Source organism: Vidua chalybeata, chromosome 8 (genome assembly GCF_026979565.1).
Source record: "Vidua chalybeata isolate OUT-0048 chromosome 8, bVidCha1 merged haplotype, whole genome shotgun sequence".
NCBI classification, from domain to species: Eukaryota; Metazoa; Chordata; class Aves; order Passeriformes; family Viduidae; genus Vidua; species Vidua chalybeata.
The window spans coordinates 5,473,127-5,492,674 of NC_071537.1; the positions used below are offsets into that span (position 1 = coordinate 5,473,127).

General features: G+C 43.0%; 3 protein-coding genes across 6 annotated transcripts in view; 1 reads left to right on the forward strand and 2 right to left on the reverse strand.

Moving 5' to 3' along the window:
* SEC23IP (SEC23 interacting protein) overlaps positions 1–1,029 on the reverse strand; it is a 21,986-nt gene extending 20,957 nt beyond the window's left edge. Inside the window, exon 1 of the mRNA XM_053949797.1 lies at positions 856–1,029. Within this exon, the coding sequence (XP_053805772.1) occupies positions 856–997 (142 nt within the window). The 5' untranslated portion in view covers positions 998–1,029. The remainder of the gene's footprint in view (positions 1–855) is intronic.
* Positions 884–15,433, forward strand: MCMBP (minichromosome maintenance complex binding protein). Of its 3 annotated transcripts, none has more exons than XM_053949799.1 (16): positions 884–958; positions 1,890–1,975; positions 3,579–3,719; positions 4,026–4,067; positions 4,530–4,631; positions 5,090–5,219; positions 5,827–5,978; positions 6,715–6,815; positions 8,609–8,778; positions 9,597–9,720; positions 10,826–10,943; positions 11,545–11,710; positions 13,508–13,641; positions 14,168–14,332; positions 14,723–14,811; positions 15,056–15,433. In XM_053949799.1, exons 3-16 carry the CDS (start codon positions 3,645–3,647, stop codon positions 15,180–15,182), a joined length of 1,695 nt encoding a protein of 564 aa, XP_053805774.1. In that variant the 5' UTR covers positions 884–958; positions 1,890–1,975; positions 3,579–3,644; the 3' UTR covers positions 15,183–15,433. The 3 variants fall into 3 exon arrangements, with proteins under 3 accessions (XP_053805774.1, XP_053805773.1, XP_053805775.1); XM_053949798.1 differs by lacking the exon at positions 884–958 and adding an exon at positions 1,176–1,313; XM_053949800.1 differs by lacking the exon at positions 884–958 and adding an exon at positions 1,333–1,461.
* Positions 15,434–16,340: 907 nt separating this feature from the next.
* Positions 16,341–19,548, reverse strand: part of INPP5F (inositol polyphosphate-5-phosphatase F) — a 40,851-nt gene continuing 37,643 nt past the window's right edge. The window contains exon 20 of one of the 2 annotated variants that reach the window (XM_053949795.1): positions 16,341–19,487. In XM_053949795.1, coding sequence (XP_053805770.1) covers positions 18,383–19,487 — 1,105 coding nt within the window. In that variant the 3' untranslated portion in view covers positions 16,341–18,382. The remainder of the gene's footprint in view (positions 19,488–19,548) is intronic. The other variant, XM_053949796.1, reaches the window with a different exon arrangement.

Below are 19,548 nucleotides of genomic sequence, written 5' to 3' on the forward strand. Positions count from 1 at the left end.
AAATATTCCAAAGCCATACTTGGCAAACATTTTATTAAATCTACAAAGAAGTACTACACTGGTTTCCAGCTGTATTAATACTTATTTTAGTTAAGATACAACAGTGCTGAAATGAAGTCTTGAAGACTCAGCATAAAACGGTTTGGGTTAAAAGGGACCTTCAAATGTCATTAGTCCAATCCCAACATGTACAACACAGTAAAATTTGAAACACCTGGTTTCTAGATTCATTTCTAATGTTTCGAGCTTTAATCTCTGACTGAACACATTCCCAAAGAAATCCATTCCTTTATCTGAAACTGCCTGAACACCAGATTTTAAGTTACACGCGCATGAATTGGGAACACCATTAAAGCTTTAGGAGAAAAGGATTAAATTAGCAAGGATATTTAAGGTGGCTGCTTAACGTGCTATTTTCAGACCGGGAAGACAGAAGATTATATGAGAGAGGGACTTAAAAAACGCGAAAACATTCAGTACGCGCTGAATGGAAGCACTGACGGGTCGGTGAGCTGGAAGCGCGATGATCAGCGCCCGTCCTTAGACACAGCGCTAAAACCACACACACAGGCATAAAGCAGGGGGAAGTAGAAGAAATTAAGTGCCGGAAAGCGGAAAATGTAATCCCGAGCAGCGTCTCTCCTGAGGCACCACCCGGCTCGGGGAGCCCCAGCGCCGGGTAGAGCCCACACGGACCGGGCCCCCCAGGCCCGCAGCCCCACTTAGAGCCCGGGTTCGGCTCTGGGGATTCTCCCGGCCCCATCGCCCCTTCCCGACGGTGGCGGGACCGGGCGGGACCCCGCACATCCCCTGAGCTCCCGGCTGCCCTCCCTCCCTGTGTCCCTCTCTCCGTACCGGCGGGCAGCAGCGCGGGGCCGGGCGGCGCGGCCGGCGCTTGGCTGACGGGGATGAAGGGCACGTTGAAGCTGAACTCGGTGGCGGAGGAGGAGAAGAGCAGGTTGGTGCCGGTGCCTCCCCCGGGCTTCGCCGCCGCCATAGCCGCGCCCCGGCCACGTCCCTGCCCCGGCCCCTTCCGCCCTCACCCAAGATGGCGGCGGCGGCCGCGCGCAGCCGTGAGGGGCGGGAGGCGGGCCCGGCCGCCATTCCCGCAGGAAGAGGAGGAGGAGGGCAAAGAGGAGGAGGAGGAGGAAGCGGAGGAAGCGGAGGAAGCGGCGGTGATCCCCGCGCTGGGCTGGCGAGCGGGACTCGGCGGCCGTAGGGTGCCGGCAGCCCCGCGGCGAGGCGCGACCCCGCCATGCCGTGCGTGGGCGACTGGCTGAACAGCCCCCTGAGCATCGTGCAGGGCATCTTCGGTGAGGCGGGGCCCGCGTCCCCGGGCGGCAGCGGGAGCGCCCCGGGGGCGCCCGGAACCGGACGGCGCTTCCCCTCGTGGGGTGGTGGCGGGGGAGCGGCGAGGCCGGCTCGGTGTCTTCTCTATCTGTCTTATAGCTTATGTATCTTGTATGCAGCGTGTTTTGTGTGTCCCGTGTATCTCTGGGTTCTGGCAGCAACGCGCGCTGTCTGCCCGCGCTGCCGAGCGCCGCTGATGTTACCAGCGCTATCAGCCCTGGCTGTTTCCGTGCTGGGCTTGATCTTAACTTAAAGAATACCGACATAAAAATTCCCGCAGCCGGTGCCTCGGCTCCTGCCCTTCCCCACTGGGGTGTTGCGGAGCTTTCCCTTCCTTCCAAGAATGGCTCTGTGCTTCTTGACTGGCCTGAAAGGGTTTGAAATGGGAAGTCAGTGAATTGCAAGGGGAATAAATTAGTCTAAGATGCACTTCCCTAAGACAGAAGTGAAAGTTGGGTTTGTTTGATATGCTGGGAGAATGCTGGGTAGAAGTCTCCTATGTGGCCGTAATGGGCACATCAATATGTTGTTTTTTGTAGCCCAAAATGCTCCAAACTCTGACTGGGAGAAGAAGGTAACCGAATACTTCAAGGAGAAGTTAAAAGAAAATAATGCTACTAACTGGGTAAGAGTGTTTTATTCTTTTCAAGTTACACTTTTTCTTAAGCTTCGTTATTTTTTCCACTTCATTGCAGCGGCTTGCTTTTGGTAAGTCCTGCCTTTTAACGATGAGCGTGCAGCTGAATTTCAGGCCCAGGCTTTGGGATGTGGAATTTGCACCTCGGCTGCCTTAACCTGAGTGCAAAGCCAGGATGTGAAATCCCAGCCCACCCATGCCCTTGCCTTCAGCACCCTCCTTCCCCCGGGCCATCGCTGCTGGGTGCTGCCACTCTGTAGCACAGTCAGTAGATGGCAGGAGATGACAAATATTGTCATTTTTGGGGAAGTGTGAGTCCCCACGAGCCGCTGGTTATAAACCTCTTCTCTCAGGAGCTTTTATCACAATGCTGCAAACTTGTGTGGGGACCTTCAGGTTTTAAGGAAAAAATGATTTTCCTACTAAAACTGTGCTTTATTGGACTGAGTCAGGCCTGGTTTGTGCAGTTTAGCAGGGAAGCTGTGCTTTAGGTTTTAAAAATAAAGTGTGCACAGTGGAGTTCAAAAGCTGATACTTTTCTAAAAGGCTGTAGCAGAAATGGGACTGATAAGGGGATTAAAAACTTTCATATCCAATCTGTTCTACCTATGATTAAAAACAGGTGAAAATTATTTGTTTTCTTTCTCTGTCAGTGAAAATATTCTGTACTTAGTATTAAATGGTAGCTTAAATCAAAGCTACCATTAATAAATGGCAAAATTGAGTAAAATTTACAACATCAGAAGGAATTGAAATCATATTTTCTTACTCAAAAAATTATGAGGGAATATACTTTTGTTAAAATGCCACTTCCTATAGGGCCACTTTTGGGTTTTGTTGCATTTTAATGTTGGATGTGGGCTTTTTCAGCAAAGATTTTCTCTTCAATTTTAGCAAACTCTATTCATATTACAAGTCTTGTTCTTTGAAGTTGTACCACGTGCTTAGGCATTGATTTTTTTTCTTTCTATTTTCCCATTGTCATGTAAAACTGTGTGAAAAAGACTTCCCCAATGTTGACTTGGAAATTAATATACAGGTTTTCCAGGACCTTTTGTTATAAGAAATTGTGCATGCAAATTGCTCTAGTACTGCTGGTACATAGCACGTGGTGGAAGTGCTGTTAAGTAGAAATAAGATAAGTGAAAAATTCTGTTTAATCCTGCAGCTGCATAATTCTAAATTTAAAAGTTGGTTTCAAATGCTGTACAGTTTTCATACAATTCCAGTAACCACTGGAATAACCACTTCTTTTATAGAAAAAAGTATTCTTTCAGTATTTGGGAACTGTTAAGTGCCTGGTAATTGTAACAATTATCTGTAACAGCCATTGCAGGAAGGTTTTGGGATAGAAACACTTTGTTGCTGCTAAGATTAGGATGGGAGATGCACTCAGAAAATATTAAGTGTGATATATATATATATATATATATATATATATATATATAAAATATATATATGTGTGTGTGTATATATAGGGGTTTGAGGAGGAGGTATGGATGGTGAAAGAATTAAGTTTTTGTGCTGGCTTTGGCTCACTTTTTTTGGCTCAATATATCCCAGTTGTATATAACAATCTCTTTTTTCACAGGTCCCATCACTGAATGATGTTCCTGTACATTACCTAAAACCCAACAGCTTAGTGAAATTTCGCTGCATGATTCAAGATATGTTTGATCCTGAGTTTTACATGGGAGTGTATGAAACAGTTGACCCAAACACAAATGCACGTGTAAGTGAAATACTGAGTTACTATTTTAGCAAATGTTTGTCATTTTACTCATTCTGGTCCTTGTATTTCTCTAGTTTGTGAGTTAAACCTATGGAGTGTGGACACTGATAGTAACTGTGTTCAGCTCCAGTGGCATCAGTAAAACACAGCCTGTTACATTTCTGTTGAGGAATAGAAAATGTTAAAGTGATGAAAGGTTTGGCAGGATGTCTGTGAGGGACTTTGAGCTTCAGTGATTTTGGTGTGATTCATGTTCAGGATGCTGTCAGAAACAGAATGATTGCATTGCCTTTTCCCTCTTGACAGGTTTTGCATTTTGGTAAATACAGAGATGTGGCAGAATGTGGGGTAAGTTATAGAAATTATATGGACTTAGAGAAGAAATATTGGATGGAAAGTTGTAGTTTTATAAGTGTGACAGAGCTTCCTTGGTACTTGGCAATGGATTCCTGACGAGACTGCTCTAAATGCAAAGTTAATCTTTGGTTTGGTTTGGAGAGTATTCATAACTGCTCTCTGGCATTCTAATTTCAGCAGGCTTCCAGCTGTTTCTGTTGTATTTAAAATTTGTTTTGGTTGAGTGGAAGGGGGAGTGCCCATGACCTTGAAACTGCCTGCTATGGAAAACGGTTACTTTTGGTAGTGCAGTACAATTTGAATCAAAACATTATATATTCACTTTTTCCTGAGTTATGTAGTCTTATATGTTAATTGTAACTTCTGGCTGATTAACTGAATCTGTGGGGTTAGTTTAAAAAAAGAAAACAAACTGTAATCAGATTTTTAACAAAATTTCTCTTGGGATTCCAGCCTCAGCAGGAAATTGATTTGAACGCCTCACAAACAGTCACCTCAGAGAGACAGACTTTCTACTGTGTTCCAGTGCCTGGTGAATCAGCATGGGTGAAAGAAATATCTTTTTTGACTGAGCCAGTGTTTTGTTATACAATCAGTGGTCACCAACTAATTCATTAGATTTAGGAGATAACTTTATTTAAAATTTCTTTTTTTCTCTTAGTGAATCTGGAGAGGTGATAGGTGTAGAAAGAGAAAAAAAGTTGATGGCATGTAATATGCACAAAGAGGATGCAACTGAATTTAGGAGCATTTATTTTGATTTCATAGACGTTTTTGCTTGGGAGAGTCTTGAAAATTTCTGTTCGTTTCTAGTTGCAAATGCTTAGGAAAAGGGAAAATTCAGTTGAGCCATTGGCACTTTCTACAGCAGGACACTGTTACACAGTAAGTCTATAAAACACCTGTAGCTGAGCATGTTAAGATTAGGATTTTGTTAAAAAACCAACAACTAAACCTTAGTGTGGTTGAGTTTTCCCTGCTCAGTCCGTGGCTTCCTTAACCCTTGATCCCACGCCTACATCAGTGCCAGCCAGGCCCGAGTGAGCCCCTCCACCTCCTACACGCCCAGTCGCCACAAGAGGAGCTATGAGGAGGATGAGGACATGGATCTGCATCCCTCCAAACAGAAGGAGCAACACATGGGTGAGAGTTGCTGTTGGTGAATAGTTGTTTTGATATTTTCCAGGATTTGGCAAAAACTCATTGCTAAAAACTGAAATATTGGCAGCTGTTTTCATTGCTATTGTTGTTGCAGCCTTTAGGATTTGGAGGCTTTGTTGAAGTCAGTGGTTTGATTTGAAGGAGTGTGGGAGAGCCTATAGTGTTATATATGTGTTGTGTGACTATCTACAGAAATTTTTAATATAAACTGGGTTTTATGCATATTCTGACCTATCTTTTTAAACATGAAGTGCAGAAAAATATTATCTTTGCAGTCCTGTGAATTGTAGGGAAAAAAAAATCATTCCCCTGGTTTAAACATTGCATTTTGAAAATCAGATTTGTGGCCATGTTTGGGTTTCCAAGACACATAGATCTTTGCCAGTACTCTCTCTCATGCTTGATTACATAAAATATGCACTTGTGAGACTTCTCATATTAAGAGTATATTTTGTCAAGTATATTGCATTATTAAATATTCTTGTCTCAGATGTCTTGTTAAATTAGTTTTATTCTGTGTTGCTCACTGAAGAAAGTTGTTCAGCTCTGCATTTCTGTTTAAAAAGCCTGCAAATCCTGTGTTTTTCAGGCAGTGGAGGTGATAACCATGGATGTGTGGAGCCAAAGAGATTAGAAACAGAAGCTTCTGCAGGTCATCATGTCATTTCTCCCAACTGCTCCCCTCCACTTGACCTAAATTTTCCCTTGCCAGGAGAGAAGGGACCAGCGTGTCTTGTAAAGGTGAGAGATGGAGAGGTGATGAGCAGGGCTGTGCTCTCTGTGAGGCAGGCAGAATCAGCCTTGCACTGGTTTGTAGGCACAGAAATGTGTCTGGAGTCCAGAATTTTGTTTCCAGAGATAATTACATTGTTTCTCTTCACTAACACAGTGTTTCTCTTCGTGAGTGCTGTATTTGACTTGCTAGAATCCTTCAGCAGCATTTATTAGAGCTTGCACCTTTTCACCCCACTTAGTTAAAAAAAAAAAAAAAAAAGATTCCAGTATTAGATGCTTGAGGGTACAGCTGGTATTTAGCCCTGGTATTTTTCTTTTAGGATATCTCCTCTAATGGAAAAACAGCTGTGAAAAACCAAGCTGAAAAACCAATAAACTACACATTTATGTATTGGATTTGAAATAGTCCTTGATTCACTGCTGTGTTATATTACTATGAGACTTTACACAAAATTTCTCTGCTATTGCTGTATTGACTTCTCTCTTATTCAGCAAATCTTGATGAATCAGAGTAGAATACAATTGTTGACACCTGTGTGGCAAAGAATGCCAATAGAAAAAGTGTGGAATCATAAAACTCCCTTTTCCAGTGTAAGCTTACTGACACTGAGGGCAAGGGGAGACCTCTTCACTCAGACTGTTCTCAGTACAGAGTTGAGTCTTCTGAGTTTCCTTTGACAGTTTTTCTGCTGTCCTGCATCTGGCCCATCTGCCTCAGCGTTTTATTTTCTGTTTGGGGCAGGTCTATGAAAGCTGGGAGAGCTTCAAAGTCAATGATGTGCTGGAGGTGTTTGGTGTTCTGTCTGTGGACCCAGTGCTGAGCATAGTGAACAGTGAAGAGAGGTAAGGCTGCCCTGGAATGCAGGTTTTTATTGCAGTGAGCAGACAAGGAAATGTGTAAGTACATGATAATTATGTTTAAGAAGTGAATTTTGTTGCTTTAAAATAGCTTGATGAGGAAAGTGTTATATTCAGCATCCTGGAAACTGAAGTTCAATGTGCTCTGGTACATCCATATCCTTGGATACCCAGTGCTTTTTTTAGGTTGTTGTACAGTCTGTAAAGCAGAAAATGCTTCTGTAACTAAATGTTTTGTACTCTTTCATGTGTACAAAACTTTCAGTGAATGAGTGAATAGTGACCAAAGCTATCAAGGAAGCTTTAAAATTATAAGTGTCCTTTTGAAGTAATTTCAAAGTCCATGAAGGCTGTTACCAGAAAAGTAAGCACTTCTGAAGAATATAAAAAAAATGTCTTGCATGTCTGCATGTAGAGCGATAGTGACCAAAATGAGTAAAAAATGGGTTGATTTTTCTATCACTGGATTAAGAAGATGTGATACCTTAATTAATGAAACTTCCCATTTCACCTGCTGTTCTGCAATTCCTTGCCTAACAAAATACAAAATCATTTAGGATGCAGGAAGTCAATTTTGAAAATAAAACTCCTGACCAAAATCTAACATAAATACTGCTGATGTCTTGAATCAGTGCACTCTGAATTATTTCTGTTGGTGAGTCTGTTTGTGTCTGGCAAGTACAATACCCAGAGTGCAATGTGAATCCTTTATAGTGCCAACTTCTTAAAAATTACCTCAGCCTGGTCAGCTGCTTTTTGTTATTGTATGTGTGACAGCTAATGCCAGACTGACAGCTCAGCTGCTCTGTCACAGGTGCTTGTGGGTTTTTTCCTGTGTCATTCTATAACAAGAAGCCAAAATGGTGGCATTTAGCAACATTTTGAATGCAAACAAAAGAAATGTCTTTTAATGGAAAGAGTGGATAGTGTGTGGGTGAACTGCTGATGTGGCTTTGAAGTTACAAAGCCTGGCAGCCTTTAAAACCAGTACAAGAAAATTAAATTGGTGCTAAACTTTACTGTCATTGGATACAGTTGCTTTAGGGAATTTACTTTCTAAAAAGGAAAATGAAAAATGAAAACCACCTGGAAGAAATTTAAGACACAAGCTTTGCTCTCCCTGAAGATGTATCTGAACTCTTAAATTAAGAGGTAATACCTCCAGGTTCCAGCAGAGGTACATTAGGATTTATTTATTCACAGTTCTTTTACTCAGCCAGTGATGGAGATGTGATGTGACTGTCTAGAAGATCTTGTCAGGCTCCAGAACCTGGTGGGATTAGAAAGTCCCACATGTGCTTACAGAGACAAATGTACTAAATGACCTTATTTTTTTAAACCTGGTGTTTACACTTCATTCAGTACAGCCTGGACAGAACAGTGTGTAATATTTTACTTGAAGCTACAGCCTATTAAATGGTGCAGCAAATAATAAATGTGATTTTCTTTGTGGGGTTTGGTTTTGAGGGTTTTTTGTTGGGTTGTTTTTTTCTTCAGAAAAATATGGCTTGGTTATTTTCTGAAAATAATAGAATCCAGATATTTTGGGTCAAGCCTGTTTTGGTGTTAATATGTCATTATGTAATTGTGATTCAGTATCTGTGGTGTTTATAAAGATCCCAAAGAAGGTGGTTTGAATGTGGGAGGAGTCACCAGGAGCTGGGAGCGGGTGTTGTTTGTTCCTCTGTTCTTGGCCTGGTTCCAGCTGCTCTGGCTCAGAGGGGGAGAAATTCCTGTGGGATGTTTCTGAGTCCAGCTGTGCTGTGCCCTCTCCCCAGGGACAGCTCAACCCTGGATCCCATGGAGTGCATGGACACGGCAGAGGAGCAGAGAGTGCACAGCCCCCCGGCCTCCTTAGTGCCCAGGATCCACGTGATTTTGGCACAGAAATTGCAACACATTAACCCCTTGCTGCCTGCCTGCCTTAACGAAGAGGAGAGCAAATCCTGTGAGTGTCTGAACTCTGGGCATTTTCCAGAACATCTGAACAAATACTGCTTCGCTGAGAGGCAGATGCCTCAACAGCAGGGTTTGAATTTAAATCTTGTTATATGGAAGAGCCATGCACAGGATGCAGATGTTTGTGTTTATATAATGTTTACATTTTTATTTGGCTGAAATAAATGTGATTTATGTGGACTTTGGTTTTGTATTCTACGTACCCAAGGGTTTTACCAAGTTTTTCAGCCATAAGATTTGTTTTCAAATGGAGTTGTGAATTGCTGGAAAATTAGATTTCCAATTTAGTGTGATACTGGAAATAAGAAACATACTGATAATATAGAGACTCATAATACTATGCACAAAATAAGGCAATTTGCTTTTAAGCAACTATGCTATTCCTTGTTTGACTGTTATTTTTTTCATTGAATTATTGCATGCAGACCTCTGGTATTTATAACTTTCTTCCTTGAGTGCCTTGTATTGCTTGTTCTGAGCAATATGTAAGAGGTTTTTTCTGCCTTTAATATAAAATGGAGCAGCTACGGATTTTATAAATTTGGCTCTACACTTTATACCCTGCTGCAAATGCATTACACAATATCTAAACTTCTAAAACAATAATTTCCAAGGAAGTGTTGAGTGATTCAGGTTATCCAAAGCCAGATGAAAAAAACCAATGAGCATTTGTTTTTTTTTTTCCTAGACTGCTTTGGAATAAACATTTTTCTTTACCAAACTGTGACAGAAAGTCAAATTTATATAGAGAGAAGAGGGTGAGAAACAAGAACATTTTCTGACATTTGTCCTCTGCTCTTTTGCCAGTTGTTTCTAATTTCATGTCTGAGCTGTCACCAGTGAGAGCAGAGTTGCTGGGCTTCCTCACCCATGCCCTCCTGGGAGACAGTTTGGCTGCTGAATACCTGATACTGCATCTCATTTCTACAGTGTAAGTATTTATATGTGTGCTGAGAATTTGTATATTTATAATTTAAAAGAAATCTCCTTCTATGAGGTTCTTCAAGCAGTCTGCAAATAAATGGCAGAAATAGCTTAAATAATACTTATTTCAGTAGTACTTTGTCCAGGTAGACTTGTCCTGTCACAATGCACACAAAGGCAGATTTCAGAGCCTGAAATAACAGTAAGTATTGATAAAAAAACCAGCTTTATGGTAGTCTATCTCTTCAGTGCTGCTTTGAGAGCTGACAAAATCTCCGAGACACTTTTAAACAGAGGTATGGAAACATCTTTTGTACTCTGCCTTCTTCTCATGAGTAGGGCAAGCCACTGACTTCCCAAAGACAGCATCTCCTGACTGCCGGAATTATTGCTTAGGTACTACAAGGTACTGAAAGGTACATTCTGGGAATTTGTTTAATTAAATGTAAACCTGTTTAATTGTAAGTTCAAGTGACCTATTTAGCGTGTGATAAGAATAAATTTCTATGTTGGTTTTAACCTATTTCTGGGTGAAAGAGCAGCATCCATTGTCAGGCCCAAATTTAATGGTAGTCATTTTAGGCTTCAAAATCAAAATGAGTTGTTTTCATTCTTTTTAGTTGGACTGTGAATGTTCCAACACTTAGCCTAGAATGTATTTTCTCTCTTAGCTAGTATCATAAAAAGGTTGAGAGGTGTCAAGAATGGGGAGAAGATACGCAGTGAGAAGAGGGAGCGGAAAGCTGAGGGCAGGTAAAAGAGATGAACAAGTGTGATAAGGAGGGAAGTTGAGATTGGGCAGCAGAAAGGAAAAGAATTAAGTCTGTTCACTGAGTCACAACAGAGTACAAGGAGAACAGAACGTCTGGGAGGCCATTGCAGGGTGCCAAGCACTGTAAATTACTGCTTTTGTGTGGTGCTGTGAGGAGCAGCTTCGCCCTGCCTCAGCTCCTTGGGCGCTGCACAAGGAAGGCAGAGGAGCTGGCTGATTTTGGTGTGTGTGTTCTGAAATCCTGCTGGCTGTCAGAGACACCACTCAATGCTGCAGCTGAATGACACCTGTCCCCAGTGTTAGCCAGGTGTTTGCCTAACCTGTGCTGGTTTTGGTGCAGCTATGCCAGACGGGATGTGCTTCCTCTGGGAAAATTCACCGTGAACCTGAGCGGCTGTCCCCGGAACAGCGCCTTCACGGAGCACCTGTACCGCCTCATCCAGCAGCTGGTGCCAGCAGTAAGCATTGCCTGGGCAGGGCTGGGGGACGTGCTCTCACTGGTTCAGCTGGTCAAGGCAGGCTGGTGAAATGCTCTCCTGCTCCCCACTTAGAGAGCAGGTAATGATAGAGATGTGGCTGGCCTGTGTGTTGAAGTCTGTGTGCCTCATCATCTAGGATGAATGTGGAATGAAATCCTCTCCTCAGAGGTATTGAACTGACAGGCAGATGCTGCATGCTTTATTTGGTCTTTCTGGATTGATATGTTTAGACATTTGGGTTATTTAATTATGATGTCATTAGGTTTGTGGATACTGCTCTGCAGAAAAGCCACAGTAATTCAATTTGGGGTCACATCAACAGTATTGCTGCAATAAATCATTTATAATTGAGCTCATCCTAGATGTGCAGAACAGGTGATAGGAATTCCTAACAGCAATAGTTTCCTTTGGGAAATTCTGAAGTATACAGCATTTGGATATTTGGGATGATAAAGCATTGCAGTGACAAGTTTTGCTTTGCTGTGCAGGTTCCCAGCCCAGCTGTAGCTGCAGGACTCCCAGCACTCCCTGGGGAAGCTGGAGCACAGCACAGGTGCTGATGGTTTGTTTCTCCTTGCAGTCCTACCACCTCCGGATGAGCATCGAGAGCATGAACCAGTCGCGCTTCATCCCCCACAAGGACTACACGGCCAATCGCCTGGTCAGTGGGCTGCTGCAGCTGGCCAGCAACACCTCCCTGGTCATCGATGAGACCCAGCTCGAGCAGGGACAGCTGGACACAGCAGGTACACAGTGTTTGGTGTCTGCAGTCTCATTTGGGAGGTTAAAAGCTGCTGTGTTTTAAGACATTGGTGATAATCGTGTCCCGCTGATAAAGGAGTCTGTTGCAAAACCGTGTGTGGTTTCTACATCCTATTGCATTCCTTTCAAGCGGCTTCCTGCAGCCTTCTCAGCCAACTTAAAATAAATTGGGAGAACTCTTTATTACCAAAATAACTCTGATTCATTAGAGTGGCCTTTCAGCTTCCTGTGATAGTGCATGAAGTGGGCAAAGCATATGCTGATGCCTTATGCTCTGTATTTTTACTGTATATCTGGAAACCATCCCTGAGAACACAGCTAAAAACTGGAGAAAAAAAATTGCTATTACTGTGTTAAAAATAGTGGGGATTCTATGCTACAAGCTGATGTAGCACTGTGTAGCATGCTTTCAGCAGAGCTTTAGAAATTAATTTAATTATAAGTCACATAAAAGAGCTGAGTTGCATATTAAAAGCTCACTACCTGGGGAATGCACAGTACAGGTGTCTTTGGTGAGTCCTGGGGCTGTCCCATGCAGGGCCAGCTGTTGGAGCCCAGTGATCCTTATGGGTCCCTTCCAACTCAGGAGATTCTCTGAAATAACAGAAAATCACTGCAAGGAACTTACTGTAAAATAAAAATGCTATCTGGAGAAAGCTGCTTTGTTTTTTTTTTTAATTACTGGTCTTAAAAGTTGCTAATTAAAATTATTCAATTGCTTTTGAGTTTTCAGTAGTTTTTGCTATTCAGCTAGTAAAGCTAGAAAATTTTGCTAAAGAATATAGTAAAATGAGTAACAAGCTCTGCATTGTCTGTTTCCATAAAAAAAAATTAAAATATTATAAACTCCCATTTAGAGAGAATTCTTGCTGTGCTGGTTTATAGGTTTTCTAAAATGTTTGTCTCTGATGTTCAAAAATGCTCAGCATTTAGTGAAAAAATAATACTTTAGGTATTAAAAGTTGCAGATAAAAAAGGCTTGCTAATTTTGTTTATTTTTTGCTGATGTGATATTGTTTGCTACGGAATTTAGAGTAAAGAAGTAAAAATTTTTCATTTCTTACAGCAGCGTTGGGAACAAAATTTAGTCCTACAGAATAGTGTCTTCAGATGCAGTAGCTAGTTTGGAACTCTTGGAAGCTACAGCTTAGAAATTTCAAATGGAAAAATGTCCCAGAAGTCAACCCTAATATTAAATTTGCCTTTATTTGCTAACTTTGCCTTTATTTACAATATACCAAATATTTAAAGGCAAAACCATAACAGTAGTTTTGTCATTTGATGCAGTAACTGCTGAAGAGAAATTCAGTTAGTCAGGTACATGTTGGTATTTCAAAGAGAGAATTCCAAGAGCCAACCAGTTAATTTGTCAATTTTCACTTTTTAGATTTTAAATAACTTAATTCCAGGTAAGGCGAGTGAGTACTATTAAAAAATATGGCAAAATTAAATTGGTAGTGTTTTTCTGCTTTTGAGGAGAGATTTCTTTTTTGGTTTTTCTCTCTAAATAGATACCTGGCTTTGTAGGGCCAATGAGGACACAAGCTATAAACTCATGTACCAAGCCAGACAAAGTTTAGGCCTGAAATCAAGAATTCTTAATTGTGACTCACATTAAGAAGTGGTTGTCTCTGTCTGGAAGACACCTCAGACACAAGAAGGAACAGGATGATTGCAGGAATCATTCTGCTGGCTGCTCCTTAAAGACAGATGGGAAACAAAAATCAGGGCTGACATTTGTTTTGGTCCAGTGCTCAGGGAATTTGCTCTTGCTCTTGCAGGTGTCCATAATGTGACAGCCCTGGGTAACCTGATCACTTGGCAGAAGGTGGATTATGACTTCAATTACCACCGGATGGAATTCCCATGCAACATTAATGTTCTCATCACTTCCGAGGGCCGCTCGCTCCTGCCGGTATGGGAGGGGCTTCCAGGTTCTGCTGGGGAACTGCAGCTGGCAGCTGCTGCCAGAGCAGGCCCTGCCAGGGACAAGTGGGGACAGGAAACGTGTCTTGTGACCAGGGAGGGTGTGACACTGGCAGTAGCTGCTGCCTTCTCCCTCGTGGCTGGAAAACACAGAGATGGAGCTTCCCTCCTCCGTTCTGAACAGGGATGGTGAGGTGGAGAAGGACCCAGGGATGGGTAAAGCTGCAGAGATGTGCTGCTCTCCAAGCCTCCCTCTGGCATGGTGGGTTCTGAGGTGACGGGCACAGATGTGGCATTGCCCCTGCAGTAGCCTGAGCTATCAAACATCTGCTTTGTCTGCTGAGCCTTTGCTCTCCTGCTTGAATCAGGAGCTGTTCAAAATGTGAGCTGGGGAATGTTTCAGAACCTTAGTTCTGGGAAATAGTGACTTCTGCTGCTTTTGAGAGTAAATTAGTCTTGGAATATAAAATAATGGGATGTGGAAAGAGATGAAATGTGATTTTTTTCTCTTTCAGTCAGATTGCCAAGTCCACTTACAGCCACAGATAATTCCCCCGAACATGGAAGAGTACATGAGCAGCCTCCTGACTGCAGTGCTGCCCTCCGTGCTGAACAAATTCCGAATTTACCTGAGTTTATTGAGGCTGCTGGACTACAGTATATCTGATGAGGTGACCAAGGTAGGGACACTTCCCTAATACGTTTTCAGCAGTGTATTTGGATGGAAAGCACGTTGACTGTACTTGCCCTGTCAGTGATTCTCCTTTAAGTTTTACAAAACCCAAACAGAAGCATTTTCACATCCTGACTGTGCCTTCTAGGGTTTGTAAAGTATATACTGAATTTATTACAGATAAGGAACAGTTGGATGTAACCTGCTTTCTAACACTCATTTTGAAAATGGGCTTTTTTCAAAGATGAGAAGTAGCCTGGTTTTACTCAGGCTCACTTCTGGACAGCTGTGAGTTGAAACGTTGAAATCTAAAGTTGTTACAGCGTTCAGCTCCTCAAAAGCTTATCTCCTCGTGGAGATCTGGTTTGCTCCATAATTCCACACTGTGTTTTTCCAGGCAGTAGAAGAAGACTTTGTGGAAATGCGCAAGAACAACCCCGAGAGCGTCACGGCCGATGACCTGCACAAAATGCTGCTCGTGGCCAGGTGGGTGTGGTGCTCTTGTCACCACTCAGGGCTTCCCCGCAAGCTGCAGACTGAGCCAGCACTTGGTCTGCAGCTGACCAAGCCAGACAGACTCTCCTCTGCCTTGTTCCTCTCAGTTAGGTAAAGTATTCCCTCCCTACTTTCATCCCATGCTTTCTTACTGCTGGAAGACAGCTGGGTGTGAGCTGGGCAGGGTTACAGCAGCTGAAGGAGCTGTTCCTGATGGCTCTTTGTGCTCCCCCAGGTTCCTGTCACTCAGTGCGGGGCAGACGACGCTGTCGAGGGAGAGGTGGCTGAGAGCAAAGCAACTGGAGGCACTGCGCAAGGCCAGGCTGCAGCAGCAGCAATGTGTCAATGGCAATGAACTCTAACACCTGCTGGATCTCACCCTGAAAATTTCTCTAATCCTAGGTGGAACCCATACTAAGATTGGAATATTGTTTATACCAGTTTTTGTAGATAATTTATACCAAAAAGTTATGGATATTTACCCTTGCGGTCTGAACACACTTAACTCTGTTCAGCCACCTAAACATATTTTATGGAATTTTTTTGGACCCTGTTTTGTAATTGAAAATTGGTAACATTGAGCAAATTGTTTGATATTAAACTTTAATACTGAGGTTGTGTAAACTTACTGCCTTTAATAATAAGAGAATGTAAGCCAGAGCCTTCCTACATAGCAGTAGTAGGCTCTGTTCTGGAGTACATTTGTGCTTTACTTTCTGCTTGGCTGAATTGTGAGGATCAGAGCTCTCAGCTGGCCAGCAGCTGCAGCTGGAGGAGGTGCTGACTTCACTCTCTGTGCTCTTCTGTGAGCTGAGGCAAGGCACACTCAGAGCAGCAGCAGCAGCATTGTGGTGATATCAGAGTGTGGTACCAAGCAGTGATTTGAGCTTTACCCATGACCAGCTCAGGTATGAAATATATTTGCCTTGTGCTTAGAGCAGACCATGACTGCTCAAATTTCTCAAATGAGCTTTATCCTGGTACAGCTTCTTAAAAAACCCCACATTGACTGGACAATGGATGATACTCCTGTGCTCGCACAAAATATATCTTTACTTTCTACCTGGCAGTACTGCAGGGTGTTTAAATGGTTTGGAAAATGTCATTGAAGCATTAAGAATGGTCTCTCCATCCGTGATCCCTGCTGTGCAGTTTGAGCTAGTCCTCAGAGGGCATGCTGGCCCTAAAGGGACTTGCAGAACTTGTTTACCAAGGGTGGTTTTAGAGTGAAAGGCTGGGAGTAATCCAGGGAGGCTCCAGAAACCTGTGATGGAGCCACTTTCACATTTTGCTTTAATTAATCCTGTTCAGAACAAGATAAAAGATTCTGGCTGAGCTTTCTTTAAGCTCAGATCCCCTTTACTTAGTACTTTCTGCAGATTGAAATCACAGGGACAGGAACCCCCTTTTTTATGGCATTTTCCTGTTCTAAACATGAGGGGTTTTGCTGTATAGCCAATCTGGATATTTTGTCTCTTCACACTAATAATACTTACTATTATGAGAAACATTTTTTGTGTATCCTAAACTTGAGCCAAGTTTGGTGCCGTTTCAAATCACTTAGAGCTTTTTGTTTTTTTTTTTTTTTGAACACTAAAAATGAATATTCATGGTTCATCTGACTTGTGCTGCATTACTGTGAAGTGAAGCAACTGAACAAATGAGGAAGGAAATTAGGTCTCTTCAAAAGGCAGCTGGGCTGGAATGCAGGGTTGGGTTCTAAGATTGCCTCAGGGGATGGTTTTGTGCCCATTGCCATTTCCAGTATTTCATAGCCAGGGATGGGACAGTTCCCAAGCTGGACGGACATTCAGCTGGAGAGGGACAGGACAAGGGGTGATGACTTCAAACTAACAGATAGATTTAGATAAAATATGAATAAACTCTTCCCTGTGAGGGTGGTGAGGCCCTGGCACAAGTTGCCTAGAAAAGCAGCACCATTCTAAGAGGATAAAGAACTGAAGTCATGGCTGTGTCCCTTGACTACCAGAGGATTGTGTCTGTAATTTTGAAAAAAAAACCCAAAGCCCTGCAGTCCCACATCCCTTAACGTCACATACCAAACCCATCTTTTGATTCCACTTTTTTATTAAAATATCTCATGTATATTGCTCACATTAAAATACAGCAGTAGTTTAATTTTAAATATAGCCACAAGTATAGACACTCAAAAAAAAGAACAAAAACCCAAACCCACATCACTTTAATAAAATAAATAAACCAAATTTGTTTATCAAAGTTTCAGGTGATAAATGATTTCAGACACAGTACAGGTCCTAAGACACAGAGCTAGCCTAGCCCAGGACACGACGTTGTGGGGACACCACGTGCAGCCTATCTACAGTACAGGGACAGGACAGAGGCACTGGGTCTGGCAGGGTGCTTACAGTCACAAACCACAGCACAGGAAGGTCCTGCTTCACAGCAGCTTCTGGACAATGTCCTAGCCTGGAATGGCATGGCAAGGCATTCCTGGGAAGGAGGATTTAACAGATGTAATCCTTTGACACACAGAGCGAAGGGGATTTTTTATCCAGTTCCCAGCATGAGCAGATGCTTCACCCTGCAAGCTGCAAAGCTGGAGCTGGTCAGGAATTTGGTCTTGAATAGATGCTGACAGCTATGCTCTAATGCAACCCTGATCTTACAAAGCAGTGCACTGGCCTTCTGCTTTAGATGTTAGTTGGGATTTTGCATCATTTTTCATCCTTGAAGAGAATCCTAGCACAGAGGGACACAGTGCCTGATGGGCAGGTATCTGGCTCATCTTGCTTTACAGAGAGAAAAAATTAGAGCAAATGGGCAGTTTGGAATTAAAAAAAAAAAAAAAAAGGAATTGCTTTAATATGGGCAAGACAATTCAAAGACATTTGCTTCATTTCCCCTCACCTCAAAACAAGTGAGGAAAAAAACCATTCTACAGAAGAAATTTGCACTGCAGGACTGTGGGTATTTCAGATTGCATCTCTAAGTTTTATCTATAATGAAAGTGTCCCAGGATGTCTGGAAAGAAAAGGATAGCAAAGAAATCTTTCTGGTTAACATACTTAAATTCAACAAAAACACATCGGTTCCCATTGTAGAGGCACAATTCATAGACAGCTGCATCTAGAACTTCATTGAAAACAAGTAAAAATACTAGTCCAAAAATAAATAAAATGTAATTTACCGGTACTTTGTTTTGCTGGTGTAGTGCAAGGTAAGTAAGGTCAGAGAAGTGCAGTATCATCCTTTGAGTATAAATACTTTCTACATAATTCAGAAGAGCTACAAAATTAGTCTCAAAAAAATAACTGTGCAACACATCTAAGACAGCATGCTTATTGAATCCCAGTGTCTAAGCTACCTGTTTAAATATGGTTTATACAGGTTCTGTCTCACCTGCCTGAGGGAATTCTGAAGCTTGGTCAGAACCAAATTCATTTGCATCTCTCACTGCTTGTAAACAAATTACCTGTTATCAATCCCAGTATCCAGTAGCAGTTCATGCCACAATAGTCCTGATGTCATTGTGTTATTTTATTAGAAGCCACAGCTAGAAGAACACTTCCCAAATGAGCAACTAGATCTGAATTATTCGTGTCTGGCATTGAGTAAACATTTCTCTCAGTTCTTTTTGTTTGATTTCATTTAAAGCTTCTGGTTCCGCAGGGCTCTTTTGGACCTTTGCCACAGCAAAATTAATCCCTTGAGTCAATCCTGCCTGGGTGATGTTGGCAACCTGGACCATGGAGCTGCGGATTTTAGCGAAGGGAGACACGGCCCTGCTGCTGCTGCCGTCAGCAGGGGAAGGAGTGGTGTGGAGTCCTGGCTCGTGGTTCCCAGACACAGATCCTGGGCTCCTGTGGGATTTACTCAAGTCGGGCCCACCGACAGCCAAGAGCTGAGGATTTGGCTCTGAAGACTGAACATCCAGCTTTGATGGCCTGGAAGGAATGTCTGCAACAGCTTCAGCCTTGGGTTCTGCCTTCTTGGCCGCGCTCCTGCTGGTTTGGGTCGGTGTGTGACTGGGCTCTTGAGAACCAGCCTCAGGCTCCAGCACATCACACCCCTTGCTCTGGGCGTCCTGCACGAACCTCTGGCAGTACACATCCATGGGCTTAGCAAACTCCAGCTCTGCGCTGTCAGCAGAAGGCATGGCAACGTCCTGGCCCTCGGCCGGCACGGGAATGCTGATGCTCATGTCGGTGCTGCTGAGGGACTGCGAGCGGCTGCCCAGGCGCGGCGCCGAGGCGATGATGCCGCAGCTGGGCAGCACGTAGTCCGTGGGGCCAATGTTCTCCAGGGAATCCGCCAGCTGCGCCTCCTCATCCGACTTGGAGTTGCTCAGGAAGTCATCGGAGTGGAACGAGTCATTGTCTGAGGCTTCTGTGTCAGATTCACTAGGGGCTTTGGGATCTACCCCTGGATTCTCCAGAGTTTCAAGGCTGCTGTCTGACTTCCAAAGATTCACTTTCAAATTTGGCTTTAAAAAATTGACTTTCACTTCAGGTTTGGCAAAGCTGCCCAGCTTCCGAAGGTTGCTGATGTTCACGTTGGATTTGGTTTGTTTCACCTTTTGATTGAGGGAGGAGAACTTGCTCAGTAAATAATTCTTGCCTTGGGCCAGGGACCCTCTGTTCTGAGACCGAATGCCAATGATGTCTTCATGAGGTTTGCTGCTCCTCCTAGAAGAGGAAGAAGATCTTTAATGTACAATCAAAGCACCAAGTATACACTGTTTCCAGT